Source organism: Martes martes (assembly GCF_963455335.1).
Source record: "Martes martes genome assembly, chromosome: 14".
In the NCBI taxonomy this organism is placed as follows: Eukaryota; Metazoa; Chordata; class Mammalia; order Carnivora; family Mustelidae; genus Martes; species Martes martes.
The window spans coordinates 17,672,398-17,697,138 of record NC_137902.1 but is presented as its reverse complement, the minus strand read 5'-3'; the positions used below and the strand labels follow the sequence as shown (position 1 = coordinate 17,697,138).

General features: G+C 45.2%; 1 protein-coding gene across 1 annotated transcript; it reads left to right on the top strand.

Annotated features, from left to right (window-relative positions):
* Positions 1 to 407: 407 nt before the first annotated feature.
* Positions 408 to 19,171, top strand: TECTB (tectorin beta; the record flags this gene model as incomplete). Its single annotated transcript, XM_080823550.1, has 10 exons — positions 408 to 483; positions 1,441 to 1,631; positions 2,902 to 3,044; positions 3,150 to 3,222; positions 9,193 to 9,296; positions 9,436 to 9,519; positions 13,296 to 13,458; positions 15,053 to 15,125; positions 16,290 to 16,322; positions 17,403 to 19,171. The coding sequence occupies 10 exons, from the start codon at positions 408 to 410 to the stop codon at positions 17,450 to 17,452; spliced, it is 990 nt and encodes a 329-aa protein (XP_080679676.1). The 3' UTR covers positions 17,453 to 19,171.
* Positions 19,172 to 24,741: the final 5,570 nt, after the last annotated feature.

The window sequence follows — 24,741 nt, the reverse complement described above, 5'->3', positions numbered from 1 at the left end:
ATCTGGAGCTGGTTTCTTTTACACCCTCAGCTGATATAAAGTCGAGCTAGGACTGAGGCTGGAGATTTGGGGAGCATCTGGGAGGCAGCCTCTACAATCCGGAGAGAATGAAACAGTCGGAAACATGAGCAACGGCATGTGTCACTGACGTTCCCAGTGGTAGGAACACCACTTTTTGCCTCTCAGCGCAGACAAGGAACCATTAAGAAAGGGGGACAGAATTATGGATCTCCCTTGAAAATTTCCCCCAAGACTATGTGTGCTGCTTTGTTTTCACCCTAGATTTTTAACTTTTCGCTCCTGTTTCTGACCTAGAATGACCCAGGCTCGGGCTCTCTGGCAGGACGGTGAAGATTTGGCCAGCTTGGTTTCAAGGCCAACTGGCAAAGAGCAAGTTCTGAGAAGCGATGGTGATGAGGGCCTTTGTTCTGTTGGCTGTCTTTGTGGAAGCCTCTGCGAGATCTTGCACTCCGAATAAAGCAGGTATGCCCTGGGGCTAGCCCATCTTTCCCAAAAGGGAAGTTTCCAGAAGACTCTCTTTGCAAAGTTCAGAGCTCTGTGCTTCTCTTTCTATCAAAATGCAGTAACAGTACCCTAACCGAGTAGATGCAGTTAAGCACGCCAGGGCCAACCAGACTTTTCCCGTAGGAAATAACAGTGCATTGGAGAAACTTGAGACTTTTAAAATTATAGAATCCTAGATAGATGAATGGATAGATAGATACATAAATAGATATGAAAACATTTAATTTTTAACAAATAAACAATATATTACAATAATTTAATAAATACATAATCTATTTCCTTTTTGACTTATTGAATCTATGTCCTGTGCATGAAATGGACATTTTTTTTAAAAATTTAAATTAAGTGCTCACTTCCATAAGCAGAGAAATTTGTATCTATTTCTAAATTTATCTATATTTCTTTTTTTTTAAAGATTTTATTTATTCATTTGACAGACAGAGATCACAAGTAGGCAAAGAGGCTGCCAGAGAGAGAGAGGAAGGGAAGCAGTCTCCCCACTGAGCAGAGAGCCCGATGCGGGGCTCGATCCCAGGACCCTGAGACCATGACCTGAGCCGAAGGCAGAGGCTTTAACCCACTGAACCACCCAGGCGCCCCAAAATTTATCTATATTTCTAATCTGTTCAATCTGGTTTAACAAATATATTCCTTAAAATAGATTAAAGTTGAAAAGTGGACCAGTTTTGAGTACATATTAAGTATCGTGCAGATGTCACATGATGTAGCAGAAACTAGAAAACTTCAGTGACTGAGGTTTGGGGAAAACAGTCATCACGGTTCATGAAGAACAGCAAGGGAAGTGTTTTTAACCAACTGCTTTGCATGTTCAGGTGTGGCTAGAACCCACTGTCCTTTATGAATATTAATATGATTACCATACCTGATTTCAAACCATGTGTATCCTTTTTCTAGATGTCATTCTTGTGTTTTGTTATCCCAAAACCATCATCACCAAAATTCCCGAGTGTCCCTATGGCTGGGAAGTGCATCAGCTGGCCCTCGGGGGGCTGTGTTACAATGGGGTCCATGAAGGGGGTTACTATCAATTTGTGATCCCGGATTTGTCACCCAAAAACAAGTCTTATTGTGGAACCCAGTCCGAGGTAAGTCCAAGCCACACAATGAAGAGTTGTTAAGATCATGCAATTGGGGCCCCAAAATAAGATGTCTGCTGCCCACCCTTAAAAGGATTCAGAATTCACCAATTTCCTTTTAAGAGCCAATCCTGACTCTTATTTCCTGAAATGTTAGTGTTATTTAAATTCTTCTTCTCTGCCTAGTTTAAGTGACTCTTTGGATTCGAATTTTATTCTCCTAATTTGTTGCCTGAGTGAACTAAACCACCTTGGTGAGTAGAACAATACACATTTCCCACCTCCACCTTGCTCTGAGTTCTGAGCATGTGCTCACAAGCTACCATCCTTCCGGGTTGGATGGTGGGACATCCTCAGCTCAAGACTTTGAATAGTTGGAAGGGTACTTTACAGGAGTAACCAAAGTATTATATAATTTATAATTGGGTCTTGTGAAGTATCTGGGACAGATAATCAGAATTAGAAGGAACCACATGCAACCTCTTGCCAAATATCCTTATAGGTCAGAGGAACCTGACCTATAGACAGGTCAGGAAACCTTCCAATAAAGTCAAAGTTGGGGACCACAGGACCAGTAGGGGTGCAGTCACAAAGGGAGCCTTCTCCACTGCTGACCTCTAGCATTCCTACTACCTCGACTGCAGAAGACGTGGGGTCTCAGAAAATTACAGCAGACAGTACCTAAGGCCACCTCCTTTTCCTAAAGGCCCCATGAGGACTCGGTGATTTAGAGAGTCATGGACATGATTCACAGAAACATCATGTCTTTGAGTATCCTGGAAGAGTGAACTAGAAATCATCTGCGTGGTCTTTGGCAGGCCACCTCTCCCACAGATGTTCAAGATCCCTTACAACTCCAATATTCTGTGATCTGGGAGTTCAACAAGCCAGAGGAAAAAGTCACAGAAATAGTGTTCATTATTGGAAGAGGGAAAGAGCAAATAATGACATGTTCTAGACATGGGAGATGCACAAAGGTGGTCATGTAAGATTATTTGGATGGAGGAAGTGGATAAAAAGTTGATGCTGGGAAACAGAGATTCTTTAGCCTGTCCTTTTTGGGTAGAAGCCCAATACAGATCTCTTATAAGTGTGCAACATTCAACCCAGATTATTTTAAACAATCTTAGTCAAACAAATTCAAGAACTCTTTGTGGAAATTCACAGCTCACCATTGACATCTCCCCATAGGTCTGACCATCTTTGATCACTTTTCCCAGAACCCTCCTTCTCATCATGGGGTCCCGGGCCACCCTAATTGCCTTCTTCCTCTCTCCAGTACAAGCCCCCCATCTACCACTTCTATAGCCACATCGTTTCCAATGACAGCACAGTGATCGTAAAGAACCAGCCCGTGAACTACTCCTTCTCCTGCACCTACCACTCCACCTACTTGGTGAACCAGGCTGCCTTTGACCAAAGGTAAGTTGCTCTAAGAGTGGAGGGCTGGCTGCCTTGTGTGTGTTCTGCAGTCCCTGTCAATCAGGCATGTTTCAGTCCTTATGCAAAATTCTCTCCCCTTTTCAGAGTGGCCACAGTACATGTGAAGAACGGGAGCATGGGCACATTTGAAAGCCAGTTGTCTCTCAACTTCTACACTGTAAGTGGTCTGTAGGATCTCATTAGTGCCCTGTGGTCTTTTCAGGAGATGACGGGAGGCTTCCTTGGGGTTTGCTCTTCCCTAAGCTCTCTGCAGAGCCCCATGCTTGAATTCAAATTAAGACATAAGCTTCGGTCTAGTTTTAAACCTCTTCAAAGACTAGATGCCACAGGAAGGTTGAGTCATCAACCTTCTGATGACTGGGTAGAGGAGCCATAAAAGGGCCACAGAGCTATAAAGTGCACGTTCCCATCTTATGATAAAACTGAGGCAAGGGCAATCCTCTGAGTCATCAGAAGTCAAGAGGCAGCCAGTGTCTAACTCTTAAACTGTCTTAGTTTCCATTGCAACCCACTCTGGAGAGTGGTATTAGAATCTAGCTCCTGTTAAAGCATCATTGAAGTTAAAGGCACACTTTGGTCTCTCAAAATAAAACTAAATAAGCCACAGCCATTAGCCCAGCTGCCCTTCTGTCTAGAAGGGGTGTTAGGTTTTTTAAACCTGCAGCTTCCAACAAAGAGGCATACTTACAGTGACACTCCAGCTGGCTAGAGGAAGATGCAGGGAGAAATAGAAACTTTTACAAAGAACATTAGAACTGGGAGATATCCTTAGAAGCCATAGTGCCCAACACATTCATTTCACAAAAGAAAGGACTCTATTACCTGGAACTCCACTGGCCTTGAACTCTTTGAATTTGCTTTAGCTGCTGCCTAGAAGCTACCAATCCAGGTGAACTCAGAAGGTGAGAGATCCTCTAGAAGGAATCCCGGAGTCACCAGGTCCATTTTACAGTCAAGGATCTACAGTACCGAAGGAGGAAATGGTGTGCCCATGACCCCACAGGTAGTGTGGAGCAGTGCCCAGTCTAACATAGGGATCTCTTAGCACTGCTCTCTGAGCCTTACTTCCTATGAAGGGGATGGAGCTTCGGTTTCATGATCCCTCTTTTGTACTGGCCTCATTTAAGGCTCTGTGTTTAATTTCATATTCAAAATTTTGATTCTTTTTTCTTTTTAAAGGACTCTCTAAATTATAGAAGAGTTAAGGTCCCAAAGAACCTAGGTTGGCCCCTGACCACACACGGCTAGTGGTTAATTCCAGAGAAAAGGAATCCCTTAGAACTCCTGGACCTATAATCAGGAGGGTGAATGCAGTGTGGACCAGCAGGGGGATTAAAAGATGACAACATCATTGTAGTAACTGCTGAAGGTTGTCCAGAGAGAAAAACGGACTCACTCATCAAGAGCAGTCTCAGGGGACATCAGGGCGATGGCCTGTCTTTACTACTGAGCCCCTGTCCAGATGTGCATGATTGTGATTTTAACCAGATAAAATCATAGATATGATCCTATGAAGATTTTATGACAGCTGGCAATAGATAGGCATGAGGGTTCTCAAAAATCATCACCCACCATCTGCCATGTTGGCTAAGTTTCAGAAATATATACCAAATCTTAGTGTTGGAAGGAATCTGTTCTCTTTTAAGAAAACAAACAAAAAGAGGTGTAGTCTCATCATCTCCCAGATCATCCTATGGGCTGGATAGACAGACTTACCAGGACACTTTCTTGAGCTGTTCTAGAAATGAGACTAAGGCGTCCCCTGGGGCCCATCAAGACCCTTACAGGACAAACAGGTCTCAACAAAGAGGGGGTCTGATGTTGCAACAGAAACTTTTGTACTGATTAATATTCCTACCATGGGCTTGGTTTCCTAGGCCTGACCCACGCGGCTGGTATTTTTCTTCTCCTCCCTTCTTCCGCTCTGAGAGCATTCTTGTGTGTTTCTGAAGCAACAGCTGCCCCCTGCATACATTTCCATCAAATTACCAGAGACAGAGCTGTGCCCTCGATTGGACAAAGGAATCAATGCACAGCTAATTGCTTAGGATTCCAAGAGCTCCGAGTGTTGAGCTCCAAAACCACCAGATCTACTCACCGTGCTTCCTCTCTTCTCCCTCTACCCCCTCCCACTCAGTCCTGCCAACAGCCCATAGTTGATATTCCTGGCGAGAAGTCAGGAATTGACTTTATTTTGGCCCCTAATGCAAAATAAAGGAAGGTAGTCAGCTTGCAGAAGTGGACTAGCAGTGTGCTTAAGAAAATAGTCTGCCATTGGCCCACTGGTTTAAGGTCTAGTTCTGCCATTTACTAGTTGTACGATCTTGGGTAAGTCAGTTAACCTCTTTGGGCCTTCATCTATTCATTTGTTAAATAAAAATAATAATAGCTTATCCCATATGTTTATTATGAGGATTAAATAAAATTGTTTTTATGAAGCATTTACCATACTACCTGGTACGAGGTATGTGCCTGCAAAAGTAGCCAAACTCATGGTCACAGCCTCTGGCCCCATATAAAGTGAAAACTTGGAGAGTTTCTGGCACCAGCAGTTACCATTATAGTGTTGTTACCTTTATACCGTCAACGTCAGTGTGGGATTGGGTTGACTTTCATGCAATCAAAATAGTATTGACGATTCTTCTTAGTTAGACAGAGACCAGGGGAAAGACTTGGGATAGAACAAATGCAAGCAATAGAGGCCAAATTCATAGGCTTCCAAAGTCCGAACAATCTTCAGAGGTGATCAACCTTGACCTTCCACCCAATGTCCAAAGTCCTTCTGCAAGATTGTTAAAGAGTGGGCTCCCTACCTTTCCCAAGGACAAGGGCAAGTTGACCTTTCCCATTTTAGATCAGCATGTGAAATCTGATATCCTGAACTATAGCCCATTGGTCATGGTTCTGTCTTCTGAAATGATACTGAGTCATGATGTTTCTGATGGTCCTTCAACTATCTCAAGCTTATATTCCCCAACATCTCCCCACCACTGTGCTCCATCATCTTATACCCTCTTCTCTGGGGACTATCCAGTTGGCCACTGCCCCACTACAAAGCAAAGCCCAGACCTGAAATGTTACAGACCTTTGCAGGGCACAGTGGCTCAGGGGTGACCTTCTTAGTTCTGAAAGACTCTAGGAACGTGTTCCAGAATAATACTAGCTTTGTGCCGCTCTCTTTCATTTTTATCTCACGTTGAGCTTATAAGCAACAACAGCTCCCAGATCTTGCCCACATGAACCACTGTTAAACCAGATGTATTCATCCTAACTGTGTCAAGGGACCATTGTGATTCAGTCTTTCCATCAAGAGAAGGGACTGGAAGGCTTGATTTTTCAAGATGTTCTTCCCTCCTGTTCCACAAATGAGTAGTTTATGTGGTGTTTCTATGTTTCCAGGAATGCCAAAACAAATGATACAGGTATTATAGGATAAAGATATCTGGAAATAGGCCCCTAACCATGTTAGGAAAGTAGGAGGAGATCATGCTGCGAAGAGAATTGCCTTAGCTATAAGGTGAGAAGTGGAGAAACCGACCATTAAAAGTGTTTGTTTCAGAAATGGAATTAACAGCACAGATTCTCCTCTCCACTTTGTAACAGAATCACACGAGTTCCTCTGCAAGTAGAGGCATTATTCCAATATTCTACTACCCCATGGGCTGGTTCCTGGGAGATGGGGCTGGGAGAAGCGTCTGTGGCTAGGTTGGGGGACTGCACTGTGGTCCCCAGGTTAGGTCCCACATTTGTTAACAGTCTTGGGAAATACGACAAGTCTCAGAAAGTAATCATAAACAGTAACAACCATTGTAAATCTGCCACTTTCACCGTATGGTAAGCTAGTAAATCACTGATGGTTAAGAACATTATTGTTTAATTATTGCAACCATTTAAGGGGTACAGAGGTCGGCCGACAGGAAGAAAAGAACTGACTTCTGAGTGACTGACTTAGGGAGCCCTAGCAGGACCCACAATCAGGAAAAAATATAAGAGCCACTAGAAGGTGATTCTGAGGACTCTCAGCAAATGCCCTAAATTAGATGGTCAGGGGCTAAAGTCCATTGCAACTAGATATCCTTGCTGACTCTGTTTACTCATTGTGGTTCTGCAAATCTCTAAGTCCATGAAACTCAATCTTTTAACTAGCATCCTGGTTTAAGCTTTATGCTTCTATTACCTAAAATCACCATCATGAAAACATTCTTGCAAGGTTGATGAAGGCAAAGATTACTTCCACTTTGCAGATGGGGAAACTGAGGCCCAAATGTCTGACTTGCCTGTAAGTTGGTGGTGGGAGCTAGGATTAGCCCAGCAACCTTGTCCTTCTGTCATGATGCTTTTGTTTCTGGAGGCTCAACTCAGAGAGTAGTGAAATGTTGTTACTAAAGTTGAGTGAAACTAAGACAATGAATGGAGAAATCAGCCTCCTTGGGTAGGTCCACTGGACATACTACTATATTGTAATAACTCCCCCAGAACTGCCTGGTGAAGAGACCAAGTGAAGACCGCACACACCACACCAGGGACCAATGGCTGTTGCTCCTGTGTTTCAATCAGGGTCATACGCCCTTGGCACTTAGAGAGGCGACCACAGTCTTCTGGATCCATCCCCATAGCCTCTCCCACTTCACCGCCTACCCTCCTCACTTCCTACCTTTCCCCCACCCCCTCTGCTCACTCAAGCTCCAGCACATTGGCCTCCTTGCTGTCCTGCTAGCTACACTGTCACCTAAGGCTTTTGCCTTAGCTGGAACATTCTTCCCTAGATGCCTGCATGCACTACAGGCACTATAGAAGCATTTCTCTGTATCAGTACTTAGCCTGGAAACCCTGCACACACTAGAGAAGCATTTCTTTGTATCAGTACTTAGCCTGGGAACACAGGCTACCTTGCTTCCTTCAAGTCTTGGCTCAAATGTCACAACCTTGATGAGAGCTCCTTAACTACAACTGTCTTTAAACTTGCAGCTTGCCCTCCTTGCACTTCCAATTTACCCTCCCCTCCTGTACATTTGTTAGTTTTCTTTTCCTTTTTTTTTTTTTAAGATTTTATTTATTTATTTGTCGGAGAGAGTGAGCACAGGCAGACAGAGAGGCAGGCGGAGGCAGAGGGAGAAGCAGGCTCCCTGCTGAGCAAGGAGCCCGATATGGGACGCGATCCCAGGACCCTGGGATCATGACCTGAGCCGAAGGCAGCTGCTTAACCAACTGAGCCACCCAGGCGTCCCTTCCTTTTTTTTTTTTTTTTAAGATTTTATTTATTTATTTGACAGAGAGAGATCACAAGTAGGCAGAGAGGCAGACAGAGAGAGAGAGAGAGAAGCAGGCTCCCTGCTGAGCAAACAGCCCTATGTGGGGCTCGATCCCAGGACCCTGAGATCATGACCTGAGCCAAAGGCAGCGGCTTAACCCACTGAGCCACCCAGGTGCCCCTGTTACAGTTTTTCTATATCACATACTGTATTCTCTTCCAACATATTGTATAATTCACTTGTCTACTGTCTACTGTCTGCATCCCTTGCTGGAATGTCAGGTGGTTAGAGACAGAGATCTTTACTTTGTTCCCAGCTATATCTCCAAATATTGGATATCCTGACACAGAGACTATCCCAATATAGAGAGTGGTGCCTGACACACAGTAGGTGATCAGTTAGTTATTGCTGTTGCTTTTGCTGGTAACTGTACTGGAATCAGATCATACACTCTGACCCAGGCTGGAATCTGCTCAGGCAAACAGTGGAAGTGAGCAAGAGCTAAGCGGGGTTGTCTATGTTTTATCCCTATCCCCATGGGTGATTAAGTAAAGCCCAGTGCTTCAGCATTCTTGGAGTCTGCCTTTTTTCCATAAGCCAAATCTTGCTCCTCGTTGACATAGATGAGACATATAGTATGTGTCTCATTGTGACCAGCAAATCCAGAGTTGGGATACCCTCATCCCTTCCAAGATGGCACCAGCATCCTAGGAAGTACAGCTTCTCTAGTCCCTGAGGGTCTCTCTGTGGTCTCGTGCATGCCTATGCCCTTAGATGTGTCCCCACCACCACCCCACCCCAGACCATCTGTTCCTATCACACCCAGCTGCTCAGTCTGAGAGGTAGTAATGTCCAGTGTCAATTTCCTCCCAAAGAATGCCAAGTTCTCCACGAAGAAGGAAGCCCCTTTTGTCTTGGAGACATCAGAAATCGGTTCAGATCTGTTTGCAGGAGTAGAAGCCAAAGGGTTGAGTGTCAGGTAAGTATGTTTCCTCCCTGTTTATATTTTTAAAGCCAAAGAAGAGAAAAAAAGATCAGCCAAGAGACTTCTTAATTACCAGATGTTTCTAGGCATACAACTCTCTGGCTCAAGGTGATGCACTTGATTGCATTTCCAGGTTTAAAGTGGTTTTGAACAGCTGTTGGGCCACCCCGTCAGCCGATTTTATGTACCCCCTTCAATGGCAGCTAATCAACAAGGGGTAAGTACCGCCCTCCAGAGCACGGTGCTGAGAAGTGGGGTAGATCTGGGGCCCCTTTGGCTTGGGATGGCTTGGGAAGAAGAGGGGAAGCCTCAGGGTCACATCTGTGACACCCTCTGTGCCTCCGGACTGAGCACTGGTACTAGCAAATATTTATACAGAGCTTTCTGGTACCAGGTACTCTTCTAAGAGCTTCGCCATGTATTAACTCTTTTGCCTTATAAGAGGCAGCCATTATGACTACCATCACTATTTTTTTTTTAAAGATTTTATTTATTTATTTGAAAGACAGCGATCACAAGTAGGCAGAGAAGCAGGCAGAGAGTGAGGAAGGAAAGCAGGCTTCCGGCTGAGCAGAGAGCCCGATGCAGGGCTGGATCCCAGGACCCCGGGATCATGACCTGAGCTGAAGGCAGAGGCTTTAACCCACTGAGCCACTCAGGCGCCCCTACCATCCCTATTTTTGAGGTGAGGAAACTGAGGCATAGGAGGGGTTAAGTAATGTCACTTATTTAGTATGTGTATTTGTGGGGAAGTGAGTTCAAACCCAATTAATCTGACACCAGAAACCTGGTTAAGACCTAAATCAGACAGTCTGTATAAAAAGTTAAGCATGTAGTATCCAGTCATCAGTATCCAGTCATCTTAATTAATATCACTGTTTTTTGTTATTGATTCAGTAGATAATGGGATAATGGGGAGTTCTTAAAATTTTTGAGTAGAGGATAAAAGTATTGGGATTCTATAATAGAAAGACAATTCTGGAAATCATCCATGGCACGGATTAGAAGCAGTACATGGTGGGTGGAAAGACCAGATTAGAGGCCATGGCCTGAACTGAAGTGTAAGCAACTGAATGGGAAGGTCATCCAAGGGAGGGAGAGGTGATCAAAATTTAGCAACCAATCAGATATGGGGTGGAGAGGGACAGGGCAAGAAGCCTGAGAAATATGTGCCATCACAGTTATGGGTTGTAGAGGTGAGGAACTGTTTGTTGTTGGGCATTAGGGAAGAAGTTTCTGGATAAGGGTTTTGGAGTCTCCTTGAGTTCAGGGATGACATGTTGAGCTTGAGAGGACAGTTTTCTGGAAAACACCTAGAATTGCACTTTTGGAAAAGAGAGGACAGGTTGAGCTATATTAGAGATGTGGGCATCAGGTACACAATGAACAGTAAATGCAAAAGAGACCATTCCCCAAACCCAAATGGACCGGTGTGCCCGTGCTGCCACCAGAAACCTTCAGAGCTAAGTAAACACTGGGGCTGGGGACAGAAATGATTAGATAACAAAGGCAGAGCCACCTTGGACCTTTAACTATTTATTTTTACTTAACAAACACTGAACAGCACTTACAACATACCAACGTGTTCTAGGTCAGTGCCTTACAAATACTAATTTCATCAAGCCCCTATAAAGTAGGTAGTACTTTAGGAGTAGAAATCTGAGGTGTAAACAGGCTCAGAAACTTGCCCAAAGTCTAGAGCTAGTCAGGGGATGGACAATTTGGGACTCAGCTCAGGCAGCATTATTTCCTGAGAGATGTCGGTAGGACAGGCCCGCAGAACCACATCTAAGTCACCCAGCAAAGCTTCCTGCAGAGAGGGTAGCTTCGTTTGGATGTCATACCTATCACAGAAGGATTCCTTTAGGTTCTCTTGACAATGGTGCAATCAAATGACTTCAGGGAGATTGTGAAATAAATTCATGACCTATTGGGACCTGAAATTATGATCAGGCTCTGGGAAACTCTCAGACAATGGCTACAGAGGACAAAGGCTCTGCCATACCATGGAAACCTCTCCCTGCAAATTGCTCTGGTACCGCTGCTTCCAACTGGCAGATGTGTAAGATGGCAGACAAAGGAACGCTTGTGGCTTTGTGGTGGTCTACAGAGGCAGTCCCTAGACTCTAGTGCGTATAGGAATTTCCTAGGGTATCTGTTACACATGCAGGCGCACAGCTGACCTACCCCATCAAAGGGTTCCTGGGCAAACCCTGAGAACCTACATTGAAGCAGAGCCAAATTAAAGAAGTCCTCATCTAGTTTCATATTCTGTCTAGCTAAAGTGGCCCCTTGAGGTTGGAGATACTTGCACAAAAACCAGTGAAAAGAGAAGAATGAGAAAGTCCGCTCCCTTAATCTCCCAGATGCTTTGGGTTCACCCTGGGCCCTTTTGGAGGAAAATCCAGTTTCCAAGAGCATACAGAGGGGTTAGAAGAGATGTATTATTAGGGATTTTGATCTTATGTTGGGAGTCTCCCTTGGGCATTCCACCATCCCAAGTTGTCTGTCACAGAGGGGCAAGTGCCACAGCCAGTGCCAAGAGGCAGCAGAGCCAAGACATCTAATAAGCTTGCCCAGGACTTGCCTCCTCCCGCCCTCAACAAAGCTCTGTTTACATTGTTTTCCACTGGCTGACACCATGCCTTGGACACTCCAGCTGCAAGGAGCTATTTTAAGGACTCAGGTCCTGAGTTCATACAAGGCTCTCAGGTTTATTCACCAAATGAGCCTCCAAGGTCTTGTTTCACAACTCGGAAAATGCCTCCAGCTCTGTCATTGCTCAGAGGTCACCACAACCATGGCCAGGCTTCTGACCTTTGGTCCAGATATAAGGTATACCGTTCACTTCTCATTTTAGTCACTAACTCACGGAGTTGACATTCCTTCAGTCCTACCTCTAATTTGCCCCCTGATGTCTGGTTCTGATGGATGTGTGGAGGTGGGCACGTCTCAAGGGCTCTCAGATAGCGGGGTGGCTCTCTGGTGTGTGTATACTGGGTTGGATTGACAATGGAGTCAGAGAGACACTCTGGGAGGAGCATTAATTTTGGGGTCCTCTGTGGTGCTGTCCCCTGGTCTTAAGCTTTTGGACCCATAGACCTTCTTCCACAAAGGACAGAATCTGCTGATCCTTGCCACCTGCAGACAACACTCCCCAAGTGCACGTGGGCCTTACTGTACATTCGTGTCTGCTCCCGACACCTCGCTGAATGTCTGCCACTTCGGTAGGGAATGAGCATGTGTTTGGTAAATGAAAAACATTATTTTCATCGTAAGTTATTACCTTTGGGACTTTGGGATTTTCCAAATGCTACATTCTCATAGAGAATTCGGAAAATATATAAAGATATAAGAAGAAAGCAGAAACCGTCCATAATTCCACCACTCCATAGTAGCCAGTATTAACATTTAGATGGTATCCCTCCAGTCATTTTTTTTCTGTGCCTATATTAAAAACATGACCAAATTTTTACAAAGGTAACTATACAATACAGAATTTAAATAGCACAACATAAATTCAAATTTCCCAGCGGCAAGCCCTCACAATATACACAGAGAAGGACAGAAGGTATGACTTGGCTCAGGTGGCTACGGTAGCACTTTGGGAAATGCCGTTCTCAGTGTCTTTACCTTGCACATATACTGGGAGTCAGTCCGTGTCCCAGTCCTTCAGATGACTTCATCTCTCAGGAATTTCCCTTCTTTGGGATAGCGGTGTGGTGACTTACCTGGTGCGCCTCTTCTCCTAAGTCCCTCCCCTCTATCCCACTGTCCTCTGTCTATAGAATGAGAACCAGCACCCCACCCCATAGCTCCACAACTTGACCTCATATCCTGAAGATAAGCAAGGTGCTGCCAGTCAAAGTGCTTTGTAAGGATAACGTGCTGTAGAGAAGCCCAGGGCTGTGTTGCCGTTGTCTGTCAATCTACCCCAGATTTTGCTAGAGTTCATGAAGTAATTTCCTCTCCTCCCTGCCTCATCTGCTCCAGCTGCCCGACGGATGAAACCGTCCTCGTACACGAGAATGGGAAAGATCACAGGGCCACCTTCCAATTCAACGCTTTCCGGTTCCAGAACATCCCCAAACTCTCCAAGGTTTGGTTACACTGTGAGACATTCATCTGTGACAGTGAGAAGCTTTCCTGCCCAGTGGTGAGCCTCCTCTCTCCAGAATGAGAATGTGACCCGAGGTGGGGGTGGGGGGTGGTATTTGAGAAGATGTATTTTTAGCTTGGAATCGTAACCAGACCAGTGTACATGGGTGCTGAGGGCATTCTGGAAGAAAGGTCACTGGGTGTAGGGGCAGACATTCGGGCTCTGTCCGTCCTGCCACCAACAAGCTACATGGTCTGGCACATGCCGCTTACTCTCTGGAGCCTGGTTTCCTCATCTCTAAAGACAGTGGTGATGTGATAAGTCACCGTGGCCCTTCTCTTTTCAGAGAGCCGTATTAGGTAAAATGAGAACAGTAATAGGCATGGAAATGCTTTGAGAAAGTTAAAAACACAAGGAAAATTCAAAATGTCGGTAGTAGCAATAGGTACTGGATGGAGTCAAAAGATAGGTACTTTCAGCTCTTGTCCAGCCAGATTAAGGGTCTATCCCTGTGACTTGAAACGAGCCAGAGAGATGCTACAGAAATTCCCAACACCCGTTACTGCTGAACTGACTTTGTGAGAGGAAGCGCAGGGCGGCGGGGCCCCAGGTTCACAGCCAAGTTCGGTGCAGCCCAGGCCAAGGGCCAGTTTCCCCTCTGCACGGCCCACACCGAGAAGCTGCTACAGAATCCATCCATGGACATGCAGAGTGAGTCCCAGGTGGGAGACAGGTTTCCATGACAGCCAGGCGTGGACCTGGTCCTTAGGACAGTGGTGCCACAGTGTGGTCCCCAACAGCTTCAGCATCACCTGGAAACTCGTTAGGGATGCAAATTCTCAGGCTCCCCAGACCACCTGATTCAGAAATGCTGGGTGGGCCCAGAAATCTGTGCTGTAACAGCCCCCCTAGGTGACTCTGAGGCATGCTCGGGCTTGAGAACCACTGCCTTCAACGAACAGTGATGAATCACAAATGGGCTGCCTGCTCTGATCTGTCCGGGTTAGAGACCCCAGAGAGCAGCAACTCGGTGTTTCTCAAGAGGACACCAGCTCACGTAGCCTGTGGTAACCAACCAAAAAAAAAAAGAAAAAGATTATAATCTCTATTTCTACTCACTTGTTTTAGCCAGAAAATGGCCACACAGAAGCACGAAAAAAGGGGGAGGGAGCAGACGGATATCTTACAGGTGATGAAGGGATAATTAGCGGCCCTACATTTTAAAGAGAAAAGAAAATGAGCCAGAGCACATTTCACAAGTGTCCGCTTCTCAAACCGCCGTCCGGAGACTAAGGGCAGGCAAAAGCCTCACTTCTTATCAGAAGAAACCGGGCCAATCCCTCCCACATCCAACAACCCCACCCCGCCCCCAGGATTTCTTCCAGTTTGAAGAGTTCCCAGAGTAAAGCTTTGTCCTTCTCCCAAGTTAGAGAAGGGATGAAGACAGCACTCTGGATAATAAACAAATAGAAAGACAGACAAATAAGGTAACCAAGATCTGTTGACTGGGGAATTTTGACTCTATCAAGTGTGCGACTTCTTTTTTTAATCTCTTGCCTTTCTCTCTTTTCTCTCCTGTGTGCATTTCTCATGCCCCCTCCCCCACTCTTCCCCCCATCCCCGCCCCTCCCCCACGCCTGGGGTTCTTCAGACCTGTGACAAGAGGAAGCGCCTCCTCCGGGACCAGACAGGGGGCGTCCTGGTGGTGGAGCTCTCCCTCCGTAGTAAGCTTCTCTGTTTTCCGAAAGCCTGAGTTCATGCGGGGCTGCGTTTACAGGCACAGCAGGTCGGAGCATTTTAACTGAATTGCCAAACCAGTTGTGCTTGTAGACACTACCTTCACCTGCGACTCAAGGTTTCCCACCTGGTGGGGAGGGGACGGAGGAGGGGGAAGCCATAACTTAGGCCAAACCAAGAAGTTGAGGTTTGTTAACTACCCTGAAACTCTCTGTCTGCAGCCTAAATTCCAATGCCCCCGAGGAATTAGGAAGTGCTGAGTTTCCCGGCAGAGCAGGCAGCCAACTGTAATAATGGACAACGAAATGTACTGGGAATGCCCAGTGCAAGTCAACAAAACTCCATAGAGCATCCAGTGCTGGCCCTGGGCTGGGCTGGACACTAGGCTTCAGAATTAAAGGAGACCACATGGCCCTTGTCTTCAAGAACTCATCACCTAGCAAGGAGAGAGCTGCTAAATGCCAAGGGCAAGGGAGAGGACGATCAGTGGGGGTGGAGGAGGTAGGGTGCTACAGGAGTTCACAGCAAAGGGATTCACCCTAGTCCAGGGCCTAGGGAAGACTGAGTCAGTAATCTTGCTGTGTGACCAGAGTGGTATGACATGAAGAGTGAGCAGGGCCTGTGGGAAGAAGGCTGGGGCCTTTAGTAGCTACACAATTTGTATTAGCTAAGAACAATTTTTACCTTCTGATGTGGTTGAAAAAAAAATCAAAAGAATAATAGTTCATATTTTATGGTATATCATAAAAATGATATGAAATCAAATTTCAGTTTTCTATAAAGTTTTATTGCAACACAGCCACACGTGTTCATACAAGGTGCTGTCTCCAGATGCTTTCACCCTCTGAAGACAGCGTCAAAGAGTTGCAATAGGGCCCATAGGGCCCATAGCGGAAATAATTATCATCTGGCTCCTTCTGGAAAATTTACGAACCCCTGCCTTAGAAAGCCAAGGAGAAAATGGTTTCCTTCTTCTTTCAAAGAAGCTTTGGTGAACCCCGCTATCAACTTTGTCTTAAAGGCAATGGGGGGGGCTATTGGTTTAATCGGGAGAGCACGTGGTCAGGCCTGTATTTTGGAAACACAGACCTGAGGCTCCTTCCTTGATCTTTCCTTAAACCTTCAGCTTTCTCTCTCTTTACTCATTACAGGCAGGGGATCCTCCCGTCTCTATAGCTTCTCAGGTAAGGAAAAGAGGTACCTCCGGGAAGGGTCATGGGGCAATGCCTTTAAAAGGTAGATGTGTGTTTTAAAAGAAGCTTAGCTTTGGCCCCAGCAAAACCTTGAGGAATTGAAAGCTGCTCTTTAAAGCACACCTGAGTGGGACAGAAGGGGATAGAGGTAGACGGATGTCTCTCCAGCCAGCCCCTGAGCTGTGCAGAAGGGTGCAGCTGGAGACAGATTGGACGAAGCAGAACTGGGTCCCACCTCTCTGCAAAAAACATCACCGATGGGGCTTTGCTTGGGTTCCTGCATTTAGAGAATGTGATTTTCAAAGATACATTTTTTCAACAAATATCTCTGAGTCCTTGCTATGACTCTGCCCCTCATTCACTAAATGACCTTGGGCAGTGAACTCACCCTTCCACTCCCCAGTCTCCTCTAAGAAATTGCGAGAATAATGGCTCCTATCATACATGGGTGCTGTATGGATTAAATGTTACAACCAAGAATGCCCTGCATACAGCAAATATCAGTAAGATCAGCCATCGTTACTCTTCTAGGCACTGGAGCTCCTGCTGAGGGAGATAGTCAAGGCCTCTGCCCTTCCCTGTAGTGTGACGTGTTGGAGTGGGGGTAGAGGAATGATTTCGATAGTGGCCAGGGAAGCCTCTCAGAAGAAGAAACATTTCAGCTAAGACCCAAGACCTTACCGAGTGATGAGGAGATGGGGTAAGACAGTTCTATTTATTAATAAACTCACAGATGTAGACTTTGCTCTCACAGTTACAGGAAATCAGGTAAACCAACTTTTTAAGACTCTGATCCCAGATCTTCATTTCTAAAGAAGTCCCATAGCGAAAGCCCTAAGGTAAAACATGCCATCACTGTGTTGCCCATGTTCAGACGAGGAAGAGGGCAAGGAACTGACAAAACCAAGAGGCAGAAACCGCAAAAGATAAATGGATTTTATATAAAACGTGCAGAGTTTTATGAAAACCCCCTTAATGCTTCTAGTTGACTCTTTTGTCAAGTTAACCCTTTGTCGCATTGTTCGCGCTCCACGTCAAGTGTTTCTGTCTGCTCTCCTGTCTGATTCACAGATGTCCTCTATCACCTCATCGTCATGCTGGGGATTTGTGTCGTGTTGTAGGAAATCGCCAGGCAGCCAGCAGCATCTCCTCCACCCAACATCACCTCCTGTGTCCGTGACAAACGTTTATCGTGCTGCCAGCAAGAACCAACAGAAGAGCATACTGTTGGGAAGCAGAGAATAGTGCTTTGCCAATTACGTGTTCCAGTGATTTTTGTGAATTTCAGTGATTGTCTTTGGTGCCCCACTTCCTCCTGGGACTTCCCGTGGCTCTGAGATCTGCAGTTCCTCTCCTGCGGCTGGCGGAGGAGTCTCCTTTCCCCCAAGCTCAAGGCAGGGCTGCAGTGGACTCCTTTGAAAGCGGTTCTAATTTTAAAAGACTAGCAACACCCAACCAAGTGCAGCTGAGCATTAGGAGAATGTAGGGCATAACCGCAAAGTCAGTGCTAAGTACAGAATGAACAGGAATGGCCAACTTTGCCAAGGGGGGGGCTTTGTCATTGATGCCCTGCGATGCTTATTTAAGAACCGGGGCTGAGCCACCAGGCAGGGGTTCCGATCTTTCAAATGATGATGCAGGAATCAGACTGGAATATAATACTCAAACCTGAGTGTTAGAAAGGAAAACAATTCTTGAGAGGCTGCCAGGGCTAACCCAATTTGTTTTTAGTACAGTGTTTCTTAAATAAGTATAAACATTATATAGATATTAACTTGTTTTTATAGCTGATAGAGATTTCAAAAATCAGAAGAAAATTAACAATTAAATAGGACTAAGAAGAATAAGACCCACATTAACGGAAATTTGACATCATGATGTGGCATTGCCTAAATGAAACCACTGCTGGTACATGACTCTGGAATGACATCTGTGACAGGTCCTCTGAAATTTGTCAACCCAATCCTACTCTACATCTTGTGATGCTCAACGCTCTCGCAATTTTTTTTTTCTATTTGATCTAAGACATCTTCATCTGTGCGGAATGGTCTGACCTCATTTAGTCTTTAAGAGTCAAGCATGTATCTATCTGTTTTTGCCTCCTTGACTGGTGATCATCAGAATGGAACCTACCAAAAAAAATCAGAAACACAGCTGCAAAAATGGCCAGTGGCATCGCATGGCACCACACCCTGAGGCCAGCCCCAGCTTAGGGATCCAGAACGTGTACATGTTAATGATTTACAGGGCCAACAAAATAAAAACTGATGAGCCAACCCTCATAGACCCCTGGCGGAGTCCCGAGAATACACTGTCAACACCAGAAGCTAGAATGGGACAGGAAAAGCCAGAGTTCTCACTTTTTTTCTTAGTCCTATACAGACTTAATTAGTGGGCTTTTACTTTGAAAACCCATCAGTGTGTCTCTCTGTGGCTAATGTATTTGAGAACTTTTGAGATGTGTAGTTGGGTGGGTCTTTTAGAACTGTGCTGAGGAACTCAGAAATCCAGCTAGTTCCCAAATTTCTGGAAACATGGAGTACACGTTTGTTTAGCAACAGATTAGATTCAAATGACTCCGTGGCATCTAAACTGGTCTCATAGCTGGAGCTCCAGCTGGTTTGGGATTTCTTCTTATAAATTCAGAATTTTTATCATCAGGAAGGACGGAAGACATCTTATTGGTTCTAGTCAAAAACTCTTAAATAGCCTCCTTAGAGCCATGATCAAATCTTTGGCTGTCAGAGTAAAACAATGTTGTATTAGTTTTGCCTTATTTTATCATATTGTTTAATGATCTTGTATCGCCAATTGGTGCTTTAGGATAAATAAAATACCTTAAAATAGATAACCTGTGATTACAGCTTACGGTGCTACTCTATCATATTAATAGCCAATTCCTCCACCGTCCCACAGGTTCCTACAGCTAGAACTTCTTCGACTCACACACATACCACAGACCTTCCATCGTTCTACCTTACATTTACTTTCCAAAACTTCCAGCATTCGCTTTCCGACACAAGGAGGCAATGCCATCCGTATGATCTCCCCATCTCTAACACCCTAACACCAGCCACCAGCAATCAAATGTGTTTCAACCTCAGGTGAGCTAAAGCCCCTTCACGTCTTCTAACTTCTCTGTCAAGGAATTAAGAGAAAACACTCAAAATAATCTCTGTTATAATTTCTCGTGAGTCTTAAACACAAAACACGTTTGGAGAACAAGGAAAGAGTAGATAAGTCCCTTCGGTATCCTTGGCTGACATAGGAAAAGCACCGGACATAGATTTTGGGAAATTAATTTTATCGAATTCCTCCTTATGATCCTTAAAGACTCCCTCTCTTAAAACTTGAGTAATATAAAGAAAAGAACATATACAGACATGCATGTATCCTGGGTATACATACCTATCTAAGTCTCTACCTATTGATCTATCAATCAGTAGATATGTATTTAGATACAGAGATTTCTCTGTGTGTATATGCATGTAGATACATGTGCGTGTATATATGTACACATGTGAATGGACGTGTATGCACACATGTGGATATGTTTTATGTGTTTGTGTGTGTATGGATGCCAGATGTTTATTATGTCCAATGAAGAAGGCAGAAGTAACAAAGTCTTTATTACCTAACTTCTATAAGCATGTGAGCTAGAGTTGAAAGGGAACAAACACACACTCCATACTGATACAAAGATGGGATGATAATAGACAATCACTATATCCCACCCTGTCCCTACATCAGCGTACCATTGTCTGATGCCTTTTAGATGCAACAACATTGGACTGCTTTGTTATCTCCTCACTTTTGTGCACACCTCTATAAGCCCTTAACATATTGCAGTACTACTGGTATGCTACTTCTCTTCAACTAAACTGAGAGCTAAACATCAAAGAACGTTTCATATTCTTATCTCCCCTGGTGTGGTACCTGGCACAGTGTAAGTGCTCAGTAAATGCTCTTTGAATTAATGAACTGTCATATGGATGGATGGATGGATGGATGGGTGGATGGGTGGATGGATGAGTGGATGGATGGATGGGTGGTTAGGTGGATGGATAGGGTATGGCTTATCTCTCTGAAAGGCCTCAGAGCAGAGGTTGTTCTGTTCCCTTCCATGGGAGAACAAAGTGTTTGGAATCCAGACACTCTACTCCCAAACAAGGGAAGAAGTTCTGAAGTATAAGAAGATAAGTGTTGTCCCATTGTCTCCATGCTGAGGTGGCAGCAGAAGCTCCCCGTCCCTCTCAGGTAAATGCCTTCTTTTGACTAACGCTGTCAAGCCTTGATGCTAAAGGCCTATGGGGGGGAGCAGAGAACTAACACAATAAAAATGGAATCATGTCAACAGAAAATGGAGTCTGTGAAAGTCCTTGAGTTCAGTCGCCCCCCTCTGGGCAGAACAAAACTGCTGCCAATGGAAACACAGAGTAGCTCCCCGGAGATGGGGCTGTCTGTAGAGCACACCCCTCAGTCCCTATTTAGTGGCCTTCTTCCTTAAGAAAGGCAAGAATTCCACCAAACCTTTTGTAAGATTTGATATTAAAGACTCTCAACTCACCCAAATTATTTTCCTCTACAGAGTTCAAAAATATCTCTACAAAGGCGGCTCACAGTTCAAGTAAAAAAAAAAAAAAGAGAAAACGTCCCTGATCTCATTGGTTTTCACTCCTTCGGTCTTGGGAAATTCACCAGGAAAGGGTCTCAAACACCATACATCGTCCAAGCGGCTCCCCCATATTACAGGAGCCGCCATGAGGAAGATAATCGGGATGTAAGGAGCGGCAAGGGATTAAAAAAAAAAAAAAAAAAAAGAAATAGTGTAAAGTGCATTAGTGGTTTAGGGGTTTAGTCAGTCTGCTACAAGAACCACTGACAGACATGGCGGCACCCTATTCTCTGTGTGAAGGGGGAGATGTTCATAGCAGAATGGATGGGTTCCTCTTCATCTGCTGGAGGTTGGAAAAAATTAAGCACGTCATACATCAATGAAAAATTCCACTTAAAATTCAAGACTTGATTGAAAGCAAAGCCTATCTTTGTTCCTCTGCTTTGGATAGGAAAGAAATTCAGCAATAAATCGAGAGTGGGACAGTTCCGTTTGGAAACTGCAGCACTCACAGGAAATCAGAGCTCAGGACCAGGCCTTCCAGAGACGGACCGCCCCAGCCCGTCCACCTGATCGGGAATGGCCTGATCCTGTTGGACCGCAGGGACTGCTCACACCTTCCACAGTGCTTTATCCCCGGAAAACATTCCTGAGATGCCTTCTGATAACTAAAGGTTAGGGAGCAGGACCTGGTTAAAGAAGACGGGGCAGGGTGGGCCCAGCAGCCCCAGCAGCCCCAGCTTTTGTTCTCCAGCTTTTCTCTCTCCCAGAATGAAATTGGGTTCACTGCAAATTCACAAGCTAATGGGCTGGAAATATCTGGCAAGTTCACTGGCAGGTCTGGGAGCAACAGCCTAGCCCTGGTCCCCCAGAAATGAGTTCACCCTATTTGCTCATCCCAACCCCCTGGAGCTCTGGGGCAGGAAGAGGAGGCCCACTAGATAGCTCCCCCTACTGGTAGATTAACTCAGTACCCCAGATCTACATCCCCTGACTGGGGTATTTAACGTGTCTAACCCAACGGTCCTCAGACTTTCATGGGACCCCCACAAGCATCTTTAAAGAAAACACCTCAGAAGCTCTCCAGGACTTTAGCTTCTTCCTCAGTAAATTCAGGGATTGGAAGAGTGATTCAACCAAAAAGTTGTTTGTTCTCCTTTGCCCTGTGGGAGGCAAAGGAAAGTCACAGAGGAGGGAAGGCTGCCCGTGAAGAAGGGTGCCCTCTGAACAGACAACTCGTCTCCCTCGCTTGTTGGCTGAAAATGTCGTTCTTAGCCAAGGTGCAAGGAAGCAGGAGAAGCCTCAGGGAAGGAAAGGCCTCATTACAGATGAAATGTTGATTTCCTTGGGCTTTGCTGATAAGCTTCTATGGCTAGTTAGCCATGGCCTCGGGGGTGAGGGCCCATCAAGGCTGAATTTCACGTCAAAGGAAATCTTTCAAAAATAATAATAAAATCTATGAGCTCTTCTGATCAGTAGGGCACCAGGTGAAGCACCTCGTACACATGTTCACATTTAATCCCCACGTCTACCCTTTGAGGGTAATATTATCACCATTCCCATTTTACTAGTGAAAAAACCAGGCCCCCAAATCAGACAGCCAGTAAAATTCAAAGCTAGGTCTATACTGATGGCTTCTAGAAAAATCTTTCCCTCACCTGAAGTCTGTTGATGAGATACAGTACTCGAGGGCCAGGCTCAGCACACTGGGGAGTTGATGCCATTCCCTTCTCTTTTACTTCTTTCCATGAATCCCCATACCCAACCAAACACCTAACTGTTATGTCCCAATAATGGGTCCGTGATTAAAGGAGCGAGACTGATATAAAGCGAAGGTCAAGCAAAGCTTTATTTCCCGCCAAGCATCAAGAATCTAACTGAACATTCGGGGACGCACCTCTTAAAGAGAGGGCGACCTTTCTCTGTTTCACAGACTAGGTTTTAAGGGCAAAAGCCATGCGGTCGGGCCTGGCCACGCACAGGTGACCAATGAGATTGTAACACACACAGGAAACTCCACAGTGATGCTAGGTGACCAACTGAATTACAATTTACCCTAGTAGACATTTGAACCAGCCTATTACACCTTGATTAGGATTGGCGCCAAAAAGGTTGCCAAAGGGCAGGGGCCCATACTCCTTGGTAGCTAGGGAGACAGTATGCAACCCCCCACTGATCAATGTCTCCACCTGGCCTGACCGACCCTTGAATCTGGGCTTTGTTACCTGGAGCTGGTTTCGGGGACTTGTTTTTAAGTGCGTCCCCTGGGGGAAGGGGAGCAGGGACAGTTTAAGGGTTAAACCACAAGGTTTTTGTTTAACCTCAATGAAAGCCTCTTGCTAAAATATAAAAATATAAAATAGGTCCTTACACTAACATCAATAGTAACCACTCACCACTTCCTCCATGACCATCTCCAAGATGTTCTTGAGAACATCCATCCCCCGCCCTACCGAGGGCCTACGGCTATCAGAAAGGTGAGAATGCATCACGGTGTGTTTCAGATGGCCTAGATGGAGAAGAAGGCAGAGGGGAAAGGAAGAGAAATTTAGATGAATTGAGATGAGGTCCTCATGCCCCAAGCCAATGGGCCTCTGTCTCCTCTCCCTGGCACTTTAGACCCAGGAGAAGGTACTCCATAGAGGAAATATGGGCATTATAATTCCTGGCCTTGTGCTTGCTGTTGCCTTGTGAAAGACTAGACTGGGGTGTTTAAGTAGAAGCCAGGAGACCATTTACAGCTAAGAGAAAAGAGGTACCCCCAAGGCGGAGAGCTGCCATAAACCAGTTCTTGCCTAGTTACTGACTTGGTTGTGACTTGGGGGCCAGTGGGCAGGGGCTGCTGTGGAGAGGGAAGCCTCCACTGCTCAAAACTCTTGAGCTACCAGTGTCTCTCATTAAAGGTAACCACAGCAACCCTCTCTGAGGTCTGGAACGGTTGGGGTAAGACTCCCCCCCCCACCCCAACCATCCAGATATTTTCAAACACTACTGATATTGCTCAAACTTTAATATGTTCAGTTTAGAAACAGTAGACAGAACTAACTCCGTATACAAGCAGGTACTCCCCATGGATGGAGGTCCACTGGGCTCCTCTGGCTTCCTGGGACAGTCCTGGAGCCGGGACACATCACTGAAAACGTGGGTCACGACCAGCACTGCCTCCAGAATCAGGCTTGGAACCTCCATAGGCAGTCCCATTTTTGAGACTTACCCCTAAAAATCTTGATCCACAAGTTTAAAGAGAGGTTTCAATCCAGGTTTGAGACTTGGCCAATTAACTCAAATAATGAATTAATCAGGAGAAAAAAATATTTTTTCTTTTTTTTTTTTAAGATTTTTTATTTATTTACTTGACAGATAGAGATCACAAGCAGGCAGAGAGGCAGGCAGAGAGAGAGGAGGAAGCAGGCTCCCCGCTGAGCAGAGAGCTCGATGCGGGGCTCAATCCCAGGGCCCTGGGATCATGACCTGAGCTGAAGGCAGAGGCTTTAACCCACTGAGCCACCCAGGTGCCCCCAAGAGAAAAAAATATTTTTGTATGTTTTTATATATTGTGGAAAATTTAGAAATTCTAAAGGATGTCGACCTAAACATTTTGAAACTTAAATCCCCTATGTAATTTTTTTCTAGCTGATAAACATCTCAGCCAATAAATAGCATATATTGTCTAGCAACAATTAATGCAATAAAATTACTATAAAGCACTAGAATATGATATCCCCTGGAGTTTCTGCCCATAGATTAATTCTGCATCACCAAAACTATACTCTGCATTGGAGATGGGCAAATTAC